Source organism: Denticeps clupeoides, chromosome 20, assembly GCF_900700375.1.
Source record: "Denticeps clupeoides chromosome 20, fDenClu1.1, whole genome shotgun sequence".
Taxonomy (NCBI): domain Eukaryota; kingdom Metazoa; phylum Chordata; class Actinopteri; order Clupeiformes; family Denticipitidae; genus Denticeps; species Denticeps clupeoides.
This window is the reverse complement of record NC_041726.1, coordinates 4,836,404-4,858,724: the sequence shown is the minus strand read 5'-3', so window position 1 is coordinate 4,858,724 and position 22,321 is coordinate 4,836,404. Positions and strand designations below refer to the sequence as shown.

At 45.3% G+C, this 22,321-nt stretch overlaps 1 protein-coding gene and 1 long non-coding RNA gene across 2 annotated transcripts; one reads left to right on the top strand and one right to left on the bottom strand.

The window, feature by feature from the left end:
• Nucleotides 1–511: 511 nt before the first annotated feature.
• On the bottom strand, nt 512–6,170 carry LOC114770476 (uncharacterized). The gene is made up of 3 exons (XR_003743344.1): nt 5,421–6,170; nt 4,779–4,863; nt 512–910 (listed from the first exon to the last, which is right to left on the bottom strand). It is a non-coding gene; the product is annotated as an uncharacterized LOC114770476 (long non-coding RNA).
• rmp24 (ribonuclease MRP subunit p24) lies at nt 5,769–22,160 on the top strand. The gene is made up of 5 exons (XM_028964429.1): nt 5,769–6,086; nt 14,902–14,921; nt 15,469–15,659; nt 21,098–21,285; nt 21,573–22,160. Exons 1-5 carry the CDS (start codon nt 5,992–5,994, stop codon nt 21,715–21,717), a joined length of 639 nt encoding a protein of 212 aa, XP_028820262.1. The 5' UTR covers nt 5,769–5,991; the 3' UTR covers nt 21,718–22,160.
• The last annotated feature ends 161 nt before the right edge of the window (nt 22,161–22,321 follow it).

The window sequence follows — 22,321 nt, the reverse complement described above, 5'->3', positions numbered from 1 at the left end:
TAAAATTATTATTATTTATAAAATTATTATTATGTATAAAATTTATATATAAATATTATAAACATATATTTTCTAATCAGTCTAATTAATCAAACATAATTCCAATGAATCATGACAAATTCTTAAAACTAAAGCTTGATATAATACCTACAATTTTCATAGTTCACAGTTCATTTGCACAGTCCTCACTTTTCTTTTGTTGAGCTGTAACATTGGTGCTTTTTTTTTTTTTTTTTACTTTATTAATCCCGAAGGAAATTGCTTCTCCGCTTCTAACCGTCACCCTGAGTGAGCAGTGGGCGGCCATGGCAGGCGCCCAGGGAGCAGTGTGTGGGGACGGTGCTTTGCTCAGTGGCACCTTGGCGGATCGGGATTCGAACCGGCAACCTTCTGATTACGGGGCCGCTTCCTTAACTGCTAGGCCACCACTGCCCCTTTTGACTCGTACTTCCGTGCAGCTTTGCTTTATTTAACAGGTCAAAGCTCCAATGTTCCTTCCCGGATTCCCCATTTTTGCTACACTGGGCACTGATAAGATCAACCTATATTAGTCCCACTAGTGGGAAAGTGCATTTGTCACGGCAGAAAGTGGATAGAAACAGAAGTAATAGCAGCAAAAAAATAATAATGACGATTTTAACCTGCAGACGTCATCCGTTCAGAAATATATGACTTTGGGGTGACCATTGATTTTGTGTCTTTAGCTGATGCAGCTAAGATTCGAACATCTGCAACGTCGGAGTAAATCCCATCGCCGGGGCGCCAGCACGTTGGGTCTGGCAGTCGCGGTGCGGCGGCTCCGCTGGCTGCAACACAAGACACGAGCGGGAGTGAGAGGTGGCTCCCATGTCCTGTGTTGCAGCCACTGGCCCAGCCACAGGTCACCTTCAGCCGCTCCATCCGATGCTCCCTGTGGAGATAAAGGGAGGGAGGGAGAGAGAGAGAGAGAGAGAGAGAGGGCGATGATGCTCTGTTTCAGCCACGTAACACCACATTTATCACACGCACGCTGGGAATAGCCTCCCTGTTTCACCTTGCGCCCGTGCAGGATGCACCACCATTTGGAGGGCAAGAGCGCGAATGTGGGCCGAATTGCTGTTAATGGCACATCAGCGTGACTTTTAAAAGTAAGAAGGTACGCAGGCGGACACATTTTTGGGTCCTCTTTGGCATTTTTAATTACAGCGTCCGAGTGGCAAAAAGCTTAGAACCCAGACAAGCCTAAAACACCCTAAAACAGGAAAGCTGTCAGATTAAAAAAGGCAACTTTCTCTTAAAAGTGCAGGGACATGGGATCACAAAGGGCTGTCTAGCAGCTTTTGAAATGTAATAATTGCTTTTGAAATCTAACCACATATATGAGGAGTTGGCAAAGTTGGAGTTAGGTGAGTCGTTTATATGTTCTATTGCTTCCCATTTGCACAGTCTTGTTTTGTTCACAGGACATAATTCATTGCGATTAGTGCCAAATCAACATTTTTAGGAACGTAGGAGTGATTGCTTTTCTGAAATTGCCCATATAGCAGGACAAGGACGTTCAGAACCGTCAATAATCATAACTGGGTTCTAAACTTTGTTAAGAAAGCATCATCAAATTTAGTTGTCTGTTCTTCAAAAAAACAGTACAGGCCAATAGTCTGGACACACCTTCTCATTCGACGTGTTTTCTTTATTTTCATGACCATTTACGTTGGTAGATTCTCACTGAAGGCATCAAAACTATGAATGAACACATGTGGAGTTATGTACTTAACAAAAAGTGGAGACCTGACCTCCACAGTCACCGGACCTGAACCCAATCCAGATGGTTTGGGGTGAGCTGGACCAACAAGTGCTAAACACCTCTGGGAACTCCTTCAAGACTGTTGGAGAAGCATTTCAGGTGACAACCTCTTGAAGTTCATGGAGAGAATGCCAAGAGTGTGCAAAGCAGTAATCAGAGCAAAGAAACTAGAATATAAAACATGTTTTCACTTATTTCACCTTTTTTTGTTAAGTACATAACTCCACATGAGTTCATTCATAGTTTTGATGCCTTCAGTAAATGGTCATGAAAAATTAGAAAACACGTTGAATGAGAAGGTGTCCAAACTTTTGGCCTGTACTGTATTTACACAGTGTGAGAACTGTCAGTCATTACTGTCAGTCATTGAACTTTTCATAAAACAAATTTACGACATGCAAAAAACTCTTTTACCAGTCACCGAAACAAATTTACAAAATGGAAAACCCATTTAAAAGCAATGGTCGATAACGGAATGGATTGGTACAATAGACAGGAAGTATGTGCTTTGTAATTGTTTTGTTGTTTTCTGTGGAGCAGGTGGAAAAAACAGATTGTAATACACTGCTTAGGGTGCCCACACGTCCTCTTTTCCCCGGACACGTCCCCTACACGCGCATTCACATCCATTCATGCCAAATTATATAGTATAGTTATATAAGTTATATACGATGCCTGTCACCTTTATATATCATTACTTTTCACTGTTTGATACAAAATGTGACTTTTTATAAAGTAAAATTGCATCACTGTGCATTAAGCTACAGCAGTTCACCGATCGTTTAAAAATAATTACATAGTAATTACACGGTGTAATTGGGTCTTTAGAAGGCATTGCATCCTTTAAATATTCTCGACCAAGCACAACCATGTCAGCCAGCGGGCACTCGTCTAGATTTCAACATCAGCGGGTTTTTTTTTTTTTCTGTCGGGGCATTAAAATTCCAGAGGAATTCGCCATTTCTCTCGCCCCATTTTAATTCCCTTTAAAATAATGAAACGTAATATCCCCAAACCCATCCACACTCACACCCCATTTCATCTCCGTGCACAAGGTGAGCAGGACAACCTTCCTCTTGCTCTCCCGCAAAAAAAAAAAAAAAAAAAAGAGAGGGAGAGAGAGCAACCAGCCGAAAGCGCCCTGGAAATGGTTCCAACCTAGTTCTGGAACCGCAGGGACGTACTCTGTGTGACACCGACCAGCCCAAGGACAACCTGGCAAGGTGAAGTGAAAAGGGAAGCGGCGGGGCAGGAGAAAATGGAGGCGGGGCGGAGGAGCTTCCACTCTCGACCGGCTAGAGCGTGGATAAGAGCCGACAGTAGAAAAGCCAGACCCTCACGGAGAGGCAGAGGCATTTTCGGTTTTCATGTAATTAAAGTGTCGTTGCAGGTTAATAAGTGCCACTTGCACGGTCAGTGGGACGGGAGCGCGCCCGGCGTAGCGAGCGACAGCGCGGGGGTACAGTGTGCATTGTGAGCCCTCCGAGGGATGGGGGGGGGCACAAAGCCGAGGCACACGGCTCTTCGGACATGTGACCTGAGGTAGGAGCGGAGCCCCTTTGTCCTCTGTTCCCCCGAGGAACCCACCAGAAAACGAACAATGTGTGCACAGTGCTCTCGGGCCGGTCCCACTTCACAACAAGGTGTTCGAAATGAAAGTCTCGGAGCGTCGCCCCTGGACCTCCATTACACATAATTATAAGAGTTCATAATGGAGAAATGGCCATACGTCAACTCTAAAATAAAATCATTTAGGGTGGTAGTAGCCTAGTGGGTAACACACTCGCCTATAACCCAGAAGACCCAGGTTCAAACCCCACTTACTACCATCGTGTCCCTGAGCAAGACACTTAACCCCGAGTGTCTCCAGGGGGGGACTGTCCCTGTAACTACTGACTGTAAGTCGCTCTGGATAAGGGCGTCTGGTAAATGACGGAAATGTAAATGTATTTATTGCTTCCTTAATTCAACGAAAAAAGTCCTGTGTGAGGCGAAGATCTTTGCTCGGTTAACACCGATTATGCGCGGCAGTGCGGGGCATCCGGCAGACTTCCAGGGGGAGGGGAGAGATTTGGAGAGTCGAGCTTAAACACTTTCTTCTCCGTGAGCGAATTTCCGCGCTACAAAGCGGGCCGGGCCTGGCCGGGTTCGTTAGAATGGGTCTATTAATTGCCGAGTCTTTACCGCCGGGGCCGGCGCCTCTCTGGAAATCGATCGCGGTTCTCGAGGAGGATTCCTGGCTCCCGCACAGGCCCGGTTTGAGGTTTAAGCAAAAGAGCCGAAGATCTGCGTGATACCAGGCAACACACACACACACTGCACTGAGGCGGTGAAGACCGAATCACAGGTCTGCCAGGTCCAGTGCCGGCGGGCCGAGCTTTCACCAGCCTCTCGTTTGCCCGCCTCAGCACAACCGGAGTTGGTTGCCGCGGTGCAGGGGAGGGGGGGGGAAGAGTCCCCAATGGTCCAGGACAAGGTGGTGACAGCATCAGCTTTACTCCAGTAGGGTGGCGGCCTCTTTTTTTTTTTTTTTAAACGTGTGACCTGTTCGCCCCCACGTGACCCTAGGTGGCTCTGCCCAGCGGCAGCGAAGTTATATGCGTGGGTGATATGCGTCCAACCCCAAAACGCTTCATGCAGTACGGTTCGTTTTTTCTCCCCCTCGCCTTGACGGCATCTTATTTCATAAACCGTTGCACAACAGCAGGATTCCGGAACCATCACAAAAAAACCCCAAAAAAATGAACTTGATTTGCATTTTCACAGAAGGTCTTCTGATCATCAGAGATCCAAAAAGAGCATCATGCAACACTAACTGAAATATGCACAGAATCACAGGACAATCGATCATTTGCAAAGGTTGATCTAAAGTTCTCATTATTTAGCACTCATTAAGTGCTAAAGGATGCAGATTTGCATGGAACTTTAGAGAACGATGTAGCTTTACGCCTCCATTATAGCAATAATGACGATTCCGCGTCGCTGTCGCCGTTACCTGCTGAGGTCCTCCACACGCCGCGGACACGGACTGCGGGCGTCCCGTCAAATTCTCCGTCTCCGTCCCGGAGTCCCGGTTCTGCCTTTTAATGTCGGCGAGCGAGTGGGCGAGCGAGAGACGGAGAGAGAGAGACTTTAATTCATTCATTCATTCATTCTTACCAAGAACGCAAATCTCAACACATCCTGGACCAGGCGCAATGTTGGAATGTCATCCTTACAAATGCACCCACGACCAGGAAACAGACCGACGAGGTCGCTGCGCATGTTAATAACGCCGTAACGAAGTACAGATCGTGCAGGACGTGGCTGCAATTTACAAATAACCACAAGTAGGTTCCGTGCTCGTTTGGACGCGTCTGCGTTGGCCTCGGTTTTTTTTTTTTTTTGCCGAATTGTTTTGGTCGATTCGGTCATATATCCAGTTTCATAGACGCCGCACCTCGGGACGAATTTTCGATACGATTCGATACGATTATTTTCCTGGATCTTGGAGGAGCTCCGAAATGGGGTCGAAGGTATCGTTTCAAAAACACGCACACACACACACACAGTTCTCCCATCAGCTCTCATTTCCCCACAAAACCCCACATAGAACTGATGGCACACTCACAATGCTGTTGCATCGCCTTTCACTTACATGTATTTGACCTGTCAACTTGCAAATTTGACCTTGACTGCAACCTCATGATCTCGGCTGCTGGAGAACTTTTCTTATTAAACTGACCTCACAGCACGACTGGAAACGACCAGGCGTTGCACAACTGGACATCGGCACCATCTCGACATTCAGCAACATTGAGGAAAACGAAGCCTTGTTTTTGCAATATACTGTAACGGCAACAATGACAATAAGCCGCGGCTGAGCTCATTTACCAAACCGTGCGACATTTACGCAGTGTCAACGAGTACTCGCTTCGACCGTTTGTAAAGTTTTCAGTTCCTATTACAATTGTCGCCAAACTCGCTTTCCCAGAGTTCCGAGAGTCTGGCGCGGTGCATTGTGGGTAAAAACCCCACGAATAGGAAGCGTGGGGGACTCGGGTCTTCTTTAGTGCCCGATGCGCGGTGTTTTCACGGAAATTGCGCGAACTGTGGTTTCGATGCGCAAGTCCTGTAAAGCCACCCAGAGCTGTCACAAGTGCGGGAAGATTCGTCGTCGTCGTCGTTGTAGTTTTTTGTGCGCGAAGCATTCTGCACGTGGCTGAACCATGGACGACGGCTCCTTCCTCGCAACGCGTTCGTTTCTGGCGGAGGCATCGCTGCGTTACAAGGACGTGTGCCCGGAGCTGTCGCGGACCCTCATGTAAGTTCTCATGCTCGTCGGAATTTGGTCGCCTGGGTGCATCCTGGTTCCGTCTGTCATGCCTTGGTCGTTACGGCAGGTGGCGAAACGCTCATTGGGAATGGAGCGAGGGTTGCCAGATCTGGTTCTACGCGTGTTTCTTTATAAATATAATTTTTAAGTGTAACTGACCCTCTACGGGGTTTTATTATAAATATGTACATATAAGCATATCTGGCCCCTAGGCGTTTTTATTATAAATATGTGCAGTTTATTGTAACTGACCCCTAAGCGTGCGCCACTGAATCGCCGCTTATTTGGACAATTTAAGGGCTGAAAGTGGACAAATGTAAAAAAAAATGTTTACTTATGAAAATGGTTTGAGTAGTTGGGTGTTGAACGTAACGACACAGTTTTCGTCAGAGCGAAATGCGGTTAATCGTTCTTCTGGCGAGATCTGGCAACGCGGCGATATAGTTCTTTCTGTTTACTGCGAGCTCGTTCTCAAAACGTGTCATAAAAATATTAAATCATGTTGTAATTTTTTTTTTGTTTACATGAATCGGCACTTTCAAAAGAGCCTATGACCGTCTTAATTGGTATTAAGCCTGACGTAATGCTCCTGACTTGACTTGAATGCTCCCTTCGTTACAGAATTTCACATTGCCCGGTGCTACATACAGTGTATTTTAAAAGTATACCTTGTTAAAATGCCAGTCATTTGTGGTGTAAAAAACATATGAAAAATAGAAACCCTTGAACTAAGCCTTTGTTAAACCAAAAAAAAGAGTATACGTAGTTCCCAGTGCTTCCTCATCCTTTACATTTTTATTTGGTTTCATAGTGTGTTATATTAGTACTGTATATACGCTAGCTTTCAGGGACTCAGGGACTGCACCTAATTTCATTACAAGGACAATAAAGATATTCCGATTCGATGGGAATTGTAGCATTCGGTGGAGCTGGGAAATGAATGGCTTGGCCTGTGAATCACGTTCGGTCTGCCACGTCGGAGACGGGACTACATCTCTGTCCCTGTCTCTGTTTGGTCCACCAGAGTTGACCCCCCCCCCTCCCTTCCTTCGGCAGCACACCCTGCTGAGATTGAAGATGAGCAAATATCAAGATCACTGGCGGGGTGTGTGTGTGTGTGTGTGTGTGTGTGTATATACACACACACACACATACACACACACACACACAGAAGCCCATTTTTCCATCATAACTCACCCTTGAAGTAAAAAAATACACCAGTGGCAATAAAACAGAAATGAAAACAGCCTGTCGAGAAGCTCTTCTTGACGGATTAAGTTTGGACAGGTTTGGATAAAATGCTTTTTTATTATTATTTTTTTTCTTCCCCCGCCTGTCCTCGGAAAGTCAGAATTGCGGAGAAGTGTGAAATCTGTCAGACTCAGACCGCAGTCCTCCCAGCCATCTGGGTGCAGAGTATTATTTGATGAACCTGTGACCAGATACTAATGGTAATAACAAATTCAGTGATACTGCAGTCATACGGTTTGTTTCGCATAAGAAGAAGTAATCATTTCAAAGCAATGAAAAAAAAAAAATAATAATAATTTCTTAACAGAAATTGCCTATAGTACCTCCCATTAGGATTGGTTGATATGGCAACAACATTTATCACAATATGCTTTTCTCTTCTCAAATTATTCTCTCTCTCTATGCATACACACACACACACACAAAAAAAAAAAAATATTATATTAACATATATAAAACCATTTTTAGCCATTTCGCTCTTTCGCTGCTTCTGTATTCCAGGCATCCCAACCTGCAAAAGCCTGTAGTCTGAGGGGAAATGAGTTTTGTATTTTTCTTTTTTTTTTTTTTTTGGGCCACTCTGCCCCTGCCACGATGCTCCACTGAACCGATAACAGTTATGACTTTTCAAAATCATCTCAGTGTGATGATCCTCTGAAATGTGATCGCATGCCTTGTGTACATGCTGTTGTTCCGGGATTTTTTTTATTCAATTTGCAGCCGTCAGGGAGCCACAATCATTTCAAAGTAAATACACACACAAAAAAAAGCAAATTTATGCAATTTCTATAGCAAAAACAATCCCCAAAGCGGATCACCGAGATCCTCAGCATAAAACGTGTATTAAATAAATAAACATTGGGGATACCTCGAATACAAAAAAAACAAACACAAAAAAGTTGTGCCCACCTGTATGGCCAGAGATTTGTGCCAGTAGAAAGTGAAATTTACATTTACATTTACGGCATTTGGCAGACGCCCTTATCCAGAGCGACTTACAACGTGCTTTCAAGTTACCATCGATGAAGAGATCAATTCCGGTTCACTAGGACCCCAACTATGAATACATCTATTTAATTCACTCTGTTGTAGATTCTGTACACAAAGTTTGACAAGAAAATTACAATTTAATCTAAATATTCTTTAAAGAGGAAGGTCTTGAGCTGCCGTTTGAAGGTGCTCAGTGACTGAGCTGTTCTGACCTCGAGGGGAAGTTCATTCCACCACCGAGGGGCCAAGACGGAGAAGAGTCTGGATGAATGTTTTCCTTTTACCTTCAGAGATGGAGGGACCAGGCGAGCAGTACTGGAGGCTCGGAGTAGACGAGGTGCAGTGCGAGGTGTAATGAGGGCTGTGAGGTAGGATGGTGCTGCTCCATGTTTGGCTTTGTAGGCCAGCATCAGTATTTTGAACCTGATGCGTGCAGCTACTGGGAGCCAGTGAAGGGAACGTAGCAGAGGGGTGGTATGGGAGAATTTGGGAAGGTTGAAGATCAGTCGTGCTGCTGCATTTTGTATGAGTTGTAGAGGTCGGATGGTACATAGAGGTAGACCAGCTAGAAGGGAGTTGCAGTAGTCCAGTCGTGAGATTACTAAGGACTGAACCAGTAGTTGGGTGGCCTGGGTTGACAGGTAAGGGCGGATTCGTCTGATATTGTAGAGAAGGAATCTACATGAGCGGGAAAGATTGCTGATGTGAGTTGAGAAGGAGAGTTGGTTGTCTATTGTTACGCCAAGGTTGCGGGCTGTTGCAGAAGGAGAGAGCTGCGAGTTGTCTAGGTAAATAGCAAGATCCTGATGTGGTGAAGAATCTGCTGGAATGAATATTAGTTCAGTTTTGGTGGGATTGAGTTGGAGGTGATGGGCTGCCATCCAAGACGAGATGTCTGTTAGACATGCAGAGATTTTGGAAGCAGCATGTAGATCAGAGGGAGGAAAGGAGAAGAGGAGTTGTGTGTCGTCAGCATAGCAGTGGTAGGATAATCCATGTGAGGAAATGACCTCACCAAGTGATCTCGTGTAGAGGGAGAAACGGAGAGGACCTAGCACCGAGCCTTGAGGGACACCAGTGGAGAGTCTACGTGAGGTAGAGGTGGATCCTTTCCAAGTCACTTGGTAAGATCGCTCATCAAGGTAGGAAGCAAACCACTGCCATGCTGAGCCCCGAATTCCAAGCCTCTTCAGGATTGACAAGAGAGTCTTGTGGTTAACGGTGTCAAATGCAGCAGATAGGTCAAGGAGAATAAGAACTGATGACAGTTTTGCCAATCTGGCTGCATGTAGCTGCTCGGTAACCGCCAAAAGGGCAGTCTCGGTGGAATGAGCTGTTCTGAAGCCAGACTGGTTAGGATCCAGGAGGTTGTTCTGTGATAAATGGAGTGATAGCTGGTTGTAGACACAGCGCTCAAGGATTTTGGATAGAAATGAGAGGAGGGAAACTGGTCTGTAATTGTTAATGTCTGTAGGATCAGCAGTGGGTTTCTTTAGGATTGGAAGAACCCTGGCTGTTTTGAAGGCGGATGGTACGTGGCCAGATGAGATTGAGCCGTTTATGATATAAGAAGTGAAAGGGATGAGGTCAGGGGAGATAGTTTGAAACATTGCAGAAGGTATTGGATCTAGTGGACAGGTGGTTCGGTTGCCTGTGGAAATAATCTGAATGATTTCATCAGATGTGATTTTAGAAAATTGATTTAGAGTAGTTGTCGAATTTTCAGAGGGAAGAGTAGGATTAGTGGTGGAGAATGTCTCACAGATTTTTTTAATCTTCCCTGTGAAGAAGTTGGCAAAATCATCAGCTGTTAATGAAGTTGGGGCAGGGGAAGTCGGGGGGTTGAGTAGGGATAAGAAGATGTTGTGGAGTTTTTGAGGGTTGTGGGCAGAGGCTTCTAGTTTTGTTTTGTAGAAAGCAGTTTTAGCAGTAGTGAGGTTAGTAGAAAATTTGCGCAGAAGATTCTGGTAATCCAGTAGGTCTGAGTCAAGTTGAGATTTCTTGTATTTTCTCTCCGCTGCTCGATTGCTACGCAATGTATCGGAGAGCCAGGGCGCAGGGGGAGAAGTCCTTTTGGGTTTAGTTGATATAGGACAGAGTTGATCAATGGAAAGGGAAAGTGAGGTGAGGAGAGAGTTAGTAGCGGTCTCTAGTGGTAAGGAGAGGAATGAGTCAGGGGTTGGGAGATGTGAAAGAATGCAGGAAGATACAGATGAAGGTGAGACAGTGTGAAGGTTTTGTCTAATGAAGGATGGACGGGGGACAGTTGTGGATCCTGTAGGTACAGTGAGTGTAAAGGTCAGGAAGTGGTGGTCAGAGATGTGAAGGGGAGTGGAAGAAAGGTCAGAAGTTGGAGAAGGACGACTGAAGACCAGGTCCAAGACATTCCCTCCTTTGTGTGTGGGAGATATGTTGCTGTTGGTTAAGGAGAAAGAGTGGAGAAGGGGAAGAAGGCAGGATGATTGTAGCTGGGCTGATGGAAGGTTGAAGTCACCAAGGAGAGTTAGGGGGGTTTCTAAGGAGAAAGTGCTGAGGAGAGTGTCCAATTCATCTATAAAGGTCCCAAGTGGCCCTGGAGGGCGATATAAGACTATGAGAATGATGTTCACAGGAGAAGAAACTGAGACTGTATGGAATTCGAAAGAAGAGATGCTAAGATGTGTCAGAGGCATTGGTGTGAAGGACCAATTTCTAGATATTAAAAGGCCAGTACCCCCCCTTGAATTGAATATATTTGAATCTGAATTGGTTATGGCCTATTGGGACGGTTCCCACTGGCACAAAACTCTCCCCATACACTGGCACAATGAACCGGAACCATGATAATAAAATCACGTGATTTGAATCAGCTGATTTATTCGCACGACCAAGAGTTTTCTGGCGTGAGCGGTTCGCTTCTTCTCTCGGTTTCTGATATGAGTTATTGTCACGTATGTTCTCACAAAAAGAGTTATTGTTCCACTGTAAATCTAGCACTAAGAGTTGAATTCCATAATTTTCTGAGGACATCAGTGTTCCAGCGAGCCAAGCCTAAATGTTGCGAGGAAACCGATCGGTCAAGTGGTGAAGGAACCGGCCCCGTAATCAGAAGGTTGCCGGTTCGAATCCCGATCCGCCAAGGTGCCACCGAGCAAAGCACCGTCCCCACACACTGCTCCCCGGGTGCCTGTCATGGCCGCCCACTGCTCACTCAGGGTGATGGGATAAATGCAGAGGACTGCGCGATGGTGTGCAAAAGTCCCACGGAAACACATGTAGCAGCCGCCAGGAACACAAATTATACACGACTCTGCATTTCATAGCAGACTCCGTCTTATTTATTGGATTCTGCGTTTTCCGCATTGTGGGAATAACATGGCCCTAAACTAATTTTAATTGTTCCAAAGCAGTCTATATTTTTGATAATGAAGTCAGCCATATAACTGACTTACCTATGAGATATGACTTTTTTTTTTTTATTTTATATATATATATGTGTGTGTGTGTGTGTGTGTGTGTGTGTATATATATATATGCGCATGCGCGCACTATGTTCATGTTCTCTTATTTGTGATATTATTTATGGAATTCACGCCTAGCCCCACACAACAGCGCTGACTGCCTGTTTAGAGCCCATTTTTGCACATGTGCCATGGGCGTCGCCGTCCGTACAGTGGCCCCAACGCTCGCTCATCCCCCCCCATGCTTCACGTGTGCAGATGCCTTTTGGCTGCTGCCCTCATGACTCGGGTTGCGGCTCTGCGGCTTCGTCGGAAGCCGGAAGGCCGTGGTATGATCGCCGGGCGCCCCCTGCTGGGTGGGGGGAGAACCCTCCTCCCCCTTTTCTGCCACAGCTGTTGTCTTGCAAGATGTCACTGCAAGGTGGGCGTGAGCATCGTGACTCCTGCCGCTGGGCCGCCACGGCGAGCGTCCGTGTCAGGGCCCAGCTGTTAGAATCCCGTTTTAATCCCGGTTTGATGTTCCGGCGCCCCCGTGCCCAGTCGATTTCGGGAATCGCTTTGCTGTTACTGCGCACATTAGCGGATCCTAATCTTGTATAAATGTGCACATAAAGGATGATTAAGGGCAAGTATTTTAATTTAATTCCCCTCAAGGAAAGGTACCGTCCCCGGGCACCTGTCATGGCTGCCCACTGCTCACTAAGGGTGATGGTTAAAAGAAGAGGACACATTTCACTGTGTCACCATGTGCTGTGCTGCAAAGTTGCAAAATGACAATCACTTCACTTTCAATTGTATTACAAGCGCAGAGAACGCAATGAATGGGTTTTTGCACACTACATTAGATTTGTCCCAGAATGAGGAATGACCTGCCAATCATAACTGTAGGCTCCTCCCATTTAAAACTTAGTTTTCTTTAAAACATTGCTATTGTGTATAGAAAAAATGTTTAAATGTCACCTCATGTGTTCATGGTTTTTATGCATCCCTTTCAGAAAATAACACCGCACATTTTAATAACACAAGTTACTTTATCCCCATAACTAGTGGTCAGAACTATAAACCAAATGTGACATGTATGTAGTACTTGTCGTGCCTTATTACAGGGTAATAAGCCATACAAGCAGTTTGAAAACTTGTCATGTCTCACTTGCTAAAAGGAACTTCCACGATAGAATTCTATGAACTATATAAGCTTTTAGACAAATATTTAATATTACATTTTTCTAATAATATGTTACATTTTCATTGCCTTTTTCAGCGCAAGATCTCAAAATGCTATTGTATAATGGGGGTCAAATCTGTGCAACATTTCAATGAAATAATCTTTATGCAAAACCAATATAAGCTACTAAAACGACAAAGATGGTGTGACGCACGGGACATTTACATTTCATTTACATTTACAGCATTTATCAGACGCCCTTATCCAGAGCGACTTACAATCAGTAGTTACAGGGACAGTCTCCCTGGAGCAACTATAGGGTTAAGCGTCTTGCTCAGGGACACAATGGTAGTAAGTGGGATTCGAACCTGGGTTTTCTGGTTCATAGGCGAGTGTGTTACCCACTAGGCTACTACCACCCTGGTAGTAGCCTAGGGACGACAATGTCACCTGTCTAAAAGCTAGTTTAACATATGATAGCCAGTACTAAGAGTCACAATGTGGTGCATTGTATAAACATTTTGCACTATTCAATTTAACATATATATACTGAACTTTGTTTGAATGTTTGGGTCATGGTAATAATTTGCTTTGAAAAACTTTGTGAGAGGTAACAGTGTTTAAATTTCTGCAACTCTTCAGGTTTTTATCCACAGTACCCATCTTAAATACTAGGGAAAACACTAAGTAAAAGTGAACCTCCAAGGCTCTTAGTTGGACTCCCAACTTGGACCTTGTGGAGTTTCTCTCCCCACGTTGGTGGGGGCATCTTCCAGGCTCTCCACGTTCACTGGCGGGGTGGGGTGTTCAACTTCAGGATCGCCGATGGCATGTAATCACGCTTAGGACCAAGGCCCATTCCACCTATTGGTCATTCATTAGTTTCATTATTACTGCACTGGTCGGAATGGATGCTCGAGGGCCAGCTGGTGCGGGGTTAGAGGTTGATCGGATTTGGTCCCGGCCCTGCGGCACGTGCGCCGCCCAGGCCGAAGGCAAAATATAGCCGGTCTTCTTATAGCACGGGGGCGCTAATTTTAGCACGGTATCAAAAGGTTTTGGCGGGCAGTGGAAACTAGAAACACTTGGCCTAAATCTCTCAGACACACTGCTCTTTATTCATCACGGCTAATGGTGGATTTTCGGGGGGCATTTGGTGGCGTTTGGGGCCCTTTTCTTTCGACACCATGTCAGGACTGCCCAGCATCGTGAGATAATGTGTATTAAAGGAGTCTGGTCTATTACCGAACCACTGACGTGCCCGACACAGGATGTGGCCTGGCTGGCGCGCTTGATGCTAACGATGGTAACACAATTAAATCTTGATGTCAAATACAAAATGTCCATTTATTCCACCCCAGCACATAGCAGATATCACCGGTTAGTTCAGCGGTAAGTGAAAGTGAAGTGATTGTCACATGTGATACACAGCAGCACAGCACACGGTGACACTGTGAAATTTGTCCTCTGCATTTAACCCATCACCTTTGGTGAGCAGTGGGCAGCCATGACAGGTGCCCGGGGAGCAGTGTGTGGGGACGGTGCTTTGCTCAGTGGCATCTCGGCGGATCGGGATTCTTATGATTAGCGCAACCTTATGATTAGCGCTTCCTTAACCCCTTCAGGATTTTGGGGGCAGCTTAGGCGTTGCCTGAGCGTTGGTGTAAGCTTTCGTGCAAGCAGTCCCGTAAGCGCTGGCGTAGCGTTCGTGCAAGCGGTCTAAAACCCTTCGCCCTTCCGGGTCAAACACCTGCCAACAACATAGAGTTTGCTGCCTTTATACCTGAATAGTTGCATGCGCCACCCTGTGTTCCACCTAGGATATTACAACCTTTAACAACACAACATTTGGCACCCACAATGTGTGTATATGTTCATGAGTGTTGTACAAACTGTAGAATGTGAATACGGTGCCGCCATTTGTTGCAATAATTTTACCTTTCTGTTTTTATTTCAGGCTCAGACAAAAGTTAACTGGTAAGTGAACGGTAATGGTAATGTTACTAAATTGTGGACTAATGTTTTCCATAAACGGTGGCAGTGTGTTGGGAATTCCTGCACAATGAATGTGATAAAATGTTAATCCCGGCTAACCTTACATTTATCCAGAACAACTTACAATCAGTAGTTACAGGGACAGTCCCCCCCTGGAGACACTCAGGGTTAAGTGTCTTGCTCAGGGACACAATGGTAGTAAGTGGGGTTGGAACCTGGGTGTTCTGGTTCAAAGGCGAGTGTGTTACCCGCTAGGCTACTACCAACGTACCAACCTTGTTAAATTATGTGTTGGTTTGCAGCCGAGTCTTTGGAATAGACCTCATTTGGAATGAAGAGTAGAGCCAAACCGCAGTCCCGCTTGGCTTAAAAATTCAACATCTGCAGTATCCAATGTCCTAAAGATCAAACGTCTGATTCTATAGCTCCACAAACCTCGGAGTAGAGCACAACAACATTTGATGTATACCGGTGTCTGGTTCTAATACATGTTTTGGGTTCAATGCTTTTCTTGTTGCTTTGACTCCAGGTCCTTCAGCCACATTCTGCGCCTTCTGCTTCCAGTGGCGAGAGCCAGAAAACCACCATGTCCGTTTAAATCCCAAACGCAAGCCCTCTGCTCGGCTGCAACGCCTATTACGGAAGGAGGCTAAGGGCCACAGACTCAACCTGCAGCAGAAAGACCGGATTCGGAGGTTCAGGAATTCCTCCAGCACTTTGGTGAGAGTCATTTCCAGCGCATTTGATTCATTGCCATTCCTGAGTGGTCTGGCTGGATGGCCATAGGGGACAGGGGCTTGGACTCATTTCGGGTGTCCCGTCTTTTAGATAGAATGCTATGGAAATGGCCCTGTAGTTAGATTGTGGACCCAGTCCACCTAAATGAATGCCCATGCATCTCTGGAATCAAATCGGTGCCAGACTTCGCTCCATGTCTGCTGTTTTGGGAACGGGGAGGGATTAACGGATTGGATTAATATGCTTGATATAAGGGCTGTTCCCATGCCCCCGGCGGGAGGTGAAAGCACCATCAATAAAAAATCAATACGAGTCCACAGCTACTGCTAATCGACATGCTTTCTCGTTCAGTTGTTACAAGCCCTTTGTTTCAGTATCATTGTATTTTATTTCTTCAAAAGAAAAATAATTTGTGTATGTGTATAAACTGTTGTGTGGCTTCTGGTCTCTTTAATAGCTGGACTCTTACAGTCGTATTTGATCTTTTAAAAAAAAAAAAAAAAATGATTATGAATGACCCTTTAATGAGACATATTTAAAACAAATGCACATAAGGGATTGATCTTGAACACGCGAGCTTCCATTGGAGGACTTGACTTGAACTTGAGATGGTTTGATGATTCATAGGAATGCTCTATGCAGTCTGTCCCCCCGCTACATAGCAAGTAGATTATTCTGTAGTCATTTATCCTGTAGCACGTCTATTTTTAAAAGCCTTCTAGCCCTCCAGATATCCCGTAGAGTCATTTGAGGATCTGAGACATGTGGAGATTGACCAGTAATGAGATGCCATTTGTGGAATACCACTGCATGTAATGCTGTCATGGGGCTCCAGGATCCATTCTGATGGATGCTGGCCAATGTACATGCCGCGCCCACCAGGTGGTGGTCGGAAATACGTGCTGGTTCGCACATGCCGCCTCGCTGTCTGTCTCTCCTTATCTTAATTTCTCAGTCTCTTCCTTTTACATTTAGAGCATTTATCAGACGGCCTTATCCAGAGCGACTTACAATCAGTAGTTACAGGGACTTGCTCAGGGACACGATGGTAGTAAGTGGGATTTGGACCTGGGTCTTCTGGTTCTTCTACCACCCCTCTTCCTCCCTGCTGTTTGTCAGCAAACACCCAGTCCAAAAAGCCACGATGAATCTGCTGAGGTCAGGATGAGAGAGAACCGGCATTCCGCAACTTGTTATGAGTTGTAAAGAGAGTGTGTTTGTGCAACCAAGAACCTAGGCTCTTTTGACATCTCCAAATCTGCAGGTCCTCTGGTAAAAGGATGGATAAATTGTGAGGAGGGGTTCATAATTAGAGCAGCAACCAAAGTCTCCTATGAGGGCATCTGATAAATGCCATAAATGTAAGAGCTCACCAAACGGTGTCCCATAAGATGCAGACTAGTCCTTCAAAATCTCCAGATCTCAGTCAGTTTGAGCATCTGTGGGAACCTTGGAAGGTCTGAACTGGATTGTCCACTCTTATTCAGTCCACTCATATTTTAGCTGCATATTTTCTTACTGCCGTCATTCCATACAGGCTTCCGGAAAAGTCTCGGGCAACTATCGTACAGGAGCTTGGGGGATGCGAAGTGGCAACAACACCTCGCCGCTGGCTTTCCGTCACGTGCCACTGCTGTTGTGGATCAGTGGGCAGAGCGGGAGAGATGTTGCGTTTCAGTCGCTCCAGACCCCCACCCTGGGCTCCCCTTGCTGCGCCGCTCATTCGACGAATTACTCTGTTCTCGTCAGCACAGCTTTATGTCTCTCTCTCTCTCTCTCTCTCTTTTTTTTTTAGACTGTGCAGACATAACAAAAAACGAGGTCGTTTGCCAACAGCCAGGGCTTTGACGGCTGCTACTGCAGCTACGGCCTTGATGCGTTTTTATTTAGTCCATTTCCAAAACGGACAGACGCTTACCTCGCTTGCGACGGTCTGGTTTCCCTTTGTTCCGAACTGACACAAGCCGTCCTCTGGCCGCTGGCCTCATGTTTGGAAAAAACGGATCGATAACTGTGGCCAGAGTGTCACTTCTGGCCCGACAAGGGCAGCAGTAGCTGTGAGATCTTATGGACGAAGGTCATCGCACAGCGGTTTTGGGCTCCAGGGTATTTTTGGAGGCCAGTTCTTTTAATAGGCAACAAAAGAGCCTATCTGGGGGCTTGGTTGGCGTGAAACGGTCTCCTCGCTCCCTCTCGGGCGCCGTCTGTGGCTCTACACCAGGTTTCGTGTTTATACCCGGCTAAACAGTCCAGAGGCTCGACCCCAGAGACACACTCGCCCCCCCCCCCCCCCCATCCGCTGTGTATCTGGGCGATTTCCCCTCGCTGCACGTTTCGGTTTCGCGACCGTTCAAAATGTCGGGTCATTTCTTTTTCCGGACGTTGCTCATATTGTAAATGACTACGGTAGCTGCGAACGGTTCGAACGTCTGCATACAGAGAGGCCCGTTGTCAGCAAAAAATCGCGGGGTGAGGGGCATTCTGGGGCGAATTGCCTTGTGCGGCCATTTTTAGTGCAGCTGTGAAGAGATGCGCTGATTTATTAAGCAACGCGGCGGGCCAAAATGACACTAGTACCCGGGGCGTCTTTATTTCAGAATGTGCCGGCGTTGTGCGTGTATAGCGGTGCTTTTTGAGGGCCGCGCGCGTTGCCGCCTGTCCTGCCGAGGTTTATTCCTGAGCTGGAGTCTGCTTCTATAAACCGGCCTGCGGTTGTAAACGAAGCGCCAAATAGCACCGAACGGGGTAAATAAAGGGTTCGCACGTGACCGAGTGGAATGTTTGTGCGAATTCAGGCCGGGATCTTATGCACGAAGTGAGAAAGCGGCGGGGACAGGAAAGGTCGCGTGACTTTTATACGAGCATCGGGGGGGGGGGACTCATAGCATTGGTCTAATAAAAACCGTACAGGTGGCGCATCGACAGGACCCCATCACCCCCCCACCACACCTCACATCACAGTGATGCCATAGTGTTCATATTAAAGGAGTCTTAACACCCAGATCATATTCTTTCACCATGTTTGTCCCAGTGGAGCACGAGGCCACTTAAGGTGTCATCTTCACGAGCCCGGACACGACTGTTTATATCGCCTTTTTTTTTTTATGAGCGATGTTGTTACCATGCCGAGTTGGACCATTTTTAGAATGTCTGTCTTTTTTTTTTTTTTTTGTTTGCGGCGTTGCAATAAACTTTGATTTATTAGGATGTTCCCCTATGTAGGTGGTGTCCCCCTTTCAGACACTATTTTTATGATGTGGTTGTTTGTCCCGCGTTTGTCAGATTGTGCTTTTGTTTAGTCGCCGGGAATTTATTTTTGCTCCTAAGGACTCGATTCTCGGTGCCCATAAAGGTCTCGGTGCCTTTTAAACGGATGAACAGCGATTCTGAAGCATATGTGAGCAAGAGTAGTATTTCCTAAATAATCGAATTATTTGCCATTATCTGATTGATTAATTTGACTATCATTTGAAGTATATATTTTTTTTCCACATATAATTTTTCCACATTTCATATTCTTCCAAAATGGATTAAATGCATTTTTTCCCCTCAGAATTCTACACACAACACCCCATAATGACAACGTGAAAAAAGTTTGCTTGAAGTTTTGGCAAATTTATTAAAAATAAAAACAGTGTTCACAGCCTTTGCCATAAAGTTCAAAATTGAGGTCCGGTGTCTCCTGTTTCCCCTGATCATCCTTGAGATGTTTCTTCAGCTTAGTTGGAGTCCAACTGTGGGGGAAAAAAACTGCTGATTGGACGTGATTTGGAAAGACACATACCTGTCTATATAAGGTCCCCCCGTTGACAGTTCAGAGCACAAGTGGGTAACACACTCACCCATAAACCAGAAGACCCAGGCTCAAACCCCACTTACTACCATCGTGTCCCTAAGCAAGACACTTAACCCTGAGCGTCTCCACTGTACATTTACAGTCTTGATTTACAGTCATTTACATTTTTACATTTACAGCATTTATGAGACGCTCTTATCCAGAGCGACTTACAATCAGTAGTTACAGGGACAGTCCCCCTGGAGAGACACTCAGGGTTAAGTTTCTTGCTGAGGGACACGATGGTAGTAAGTGGGGTTTGAACCTGGGTCTTCTGGTTCGCAGGAGAGTGTGTTACCCGCTAGTCTACTACCACCCTGATAGTCAAAGGAATTATCTGTAGACGTCCGAAACAGGATTGTCTCCAGGGACTAATCTGGGGAAGGTTACAGAAAGATTGCTGCAGCTTTGAAGGTCCCAATGAGCACAGTGGCCTCCATCATCAGTCAGTGGAAGAAGTTCAAAACCACCAGGACTCTTGCCACCAATCAGTATGCGGAATGGATTTATTGATCATAATACATAATGATTGTTTGACTGCAGTAGGACCTCTTTATCTAATGGTTTTAACACCAACATAAATTATTTCCGGTTCAGTTGAGGCTCCAGTTTAATCCAGGCTGTTCTGAAATTGTGTTTGGGTGAGACATGAAGAGGGCAGGAAAGCTGTACATAGTAAAGGGGTGTGGAGGACTCCGCCCACCATGTTCAGGGATTGGCCGAGAGCCGGCGCGTCCGTTAGAAGCACGCTTTATAACGCTGGCCAGACTCACTGGCGTGTTAAAAACCCAGGAACCACCGATCGGACCCCAGCATGGCTACGTTTGTTTCTGTGAGTTACTGAACTTCTGCTTTCTTGTATTTTTTTTGTTTGTTTGTTTGTTTATCCAATATTTTTTTTTAAGTAGTGCATCAAGTCATTTGTGTTTGCAATATAATTTTCATAAACCTGCATAAAAGACATATTCATTCAGGTATAAAGTGTTGTTTTGGTATGCACTCATCATTATGGCAAAAAAATTCAATATTTAGTTCATAAAATGTCACTATATATTTAATATTGGGGTTTATTAAGTTAAGAATTTGTGTATTTATTTATTTGTTCATCGAGCCTTCTAAATTTGCACCTCAAATCTACCATAACATGTTTCTATTGGAGATTACGGTTGGGGCAACAGGTTCATATGGACTCGATATTAGATTGTGTTTTTTTTTTTTTAAGTAATGGTGACGTAATTTGCAGGGTAAGAAACATGTTGCTTCTGGTTCATTATTGTTGCCTTGTCTCTTTTGGTAGACGTTGGGAAAGGATGGTGCAGCTGGTTTGGTACGGTGGTGCTTTGTTTTTTTCGTGACGAATGACAGCCTGCCACAGCTGGGCACACTTGATCCCAGGTTATGTCTGGTTTTAGCGTCTGTCACAGCTGGCCTGGCACGCTCAAGTCCCACAATCTCTTTTATCAGAGGAAGTTGGTGGTTGGTGGATAAGCTCGTCTCTGGGAGACACATAGCATAAGTCTTCATAGTCGCTATTCTCACCATCCGTTAATCATTTTATTACTTTCTCCCCCTCGTCTTTCACTAGATGGCCACTTGTCACACTTGCAACAAGATGACCCGAAGTTCCGGGGTAAACAGGAATTTCTTGATCTCCCTGGGGACGAGCCCCATAACGCCGAGGGGCTCAGCCAAGCACAAGAGCCCCCGGTCGGCAAACAAATCGAACACGGTGACCCCGAAATCGAGGGCCAAAACCCCTGCCAGCACACCGAGGTAAAAACAAACATTCCGGAATTCTTTTTTTTTTTTTTTTTTTTTTAACCATATTGCCATAAATGTAATAACTAATTGATATTGGCACAGTTGTGCTTCAGGCTGATTCAGAACTAAACAGCATGATCTCGGATTAGTGTTGGTGTTTGTCACGCAGTTTGGCAAATGCAACAATTAGGATTTTTATTGTGATATAACAGCACTCCGAGACAGTCTCAATGTCAGAATCTGAGGCTTCAACTCACTGTGGCATAATTGGAGTCTATTATTACATTTTGTGCCCCCAGGTCTGGATCGTCTGGGACCACCAGTGCATCAAAGTCATCCAGTGTGAAGAAATCTCCGTTTTCACGCTTGAAGAAGATGCTGATGCTGGAGGACAGCCCCACCGGCAAAAAGGGGACCCTGAAAGATTTCTTCTGCTCCCTGTGAGCTGTTCCCTGCCCACCCAGGCTCGTCGGTGCTGGATATCGACACAGACAGCCATGCGTATGGATGGGGGCGGGGCTTTCCTGTCTTACGGGGCTGCAGCGCCTCCTGCTGGGATAACCAGCACGCTCTTAGGGCCAGTCAGAATGCCAATCCCTGCGTCCCTTTCCTATTTACCAGACAGAAGTGTTTACATGTTTACTGTTGTCTTTTTTTTTTTTTTTTTGTACAAAAGACAGAAAGGTTATCTATGCAAATTTGAGATATCAGTTTGAGATATTGTAGAGTCTACATAAACAATGTGCATTTTGAAGCTGAATTTCTTTTTGGAAACAAGACCAAAGAAAACTTTGTAAGTCACTGCTTGGTTTTTGCACAGTGGAATTATTTTTCAATGTTTTTTTTTTTTCCTGTTTATAATTTGAAAAATAAATACTGTATTTCTGTCACTGTCTGTTTTTTTATACTCTGCTCAAATAAATAAAAAGAACACAAATAAGATATCCTACATCTGAATGAATGAAATATTCTTATTAAATACTGTACATAGTTGAATGCGCTGACAACAAAATTACACAAAAATCTGAATTCCATCGATAATTTATCT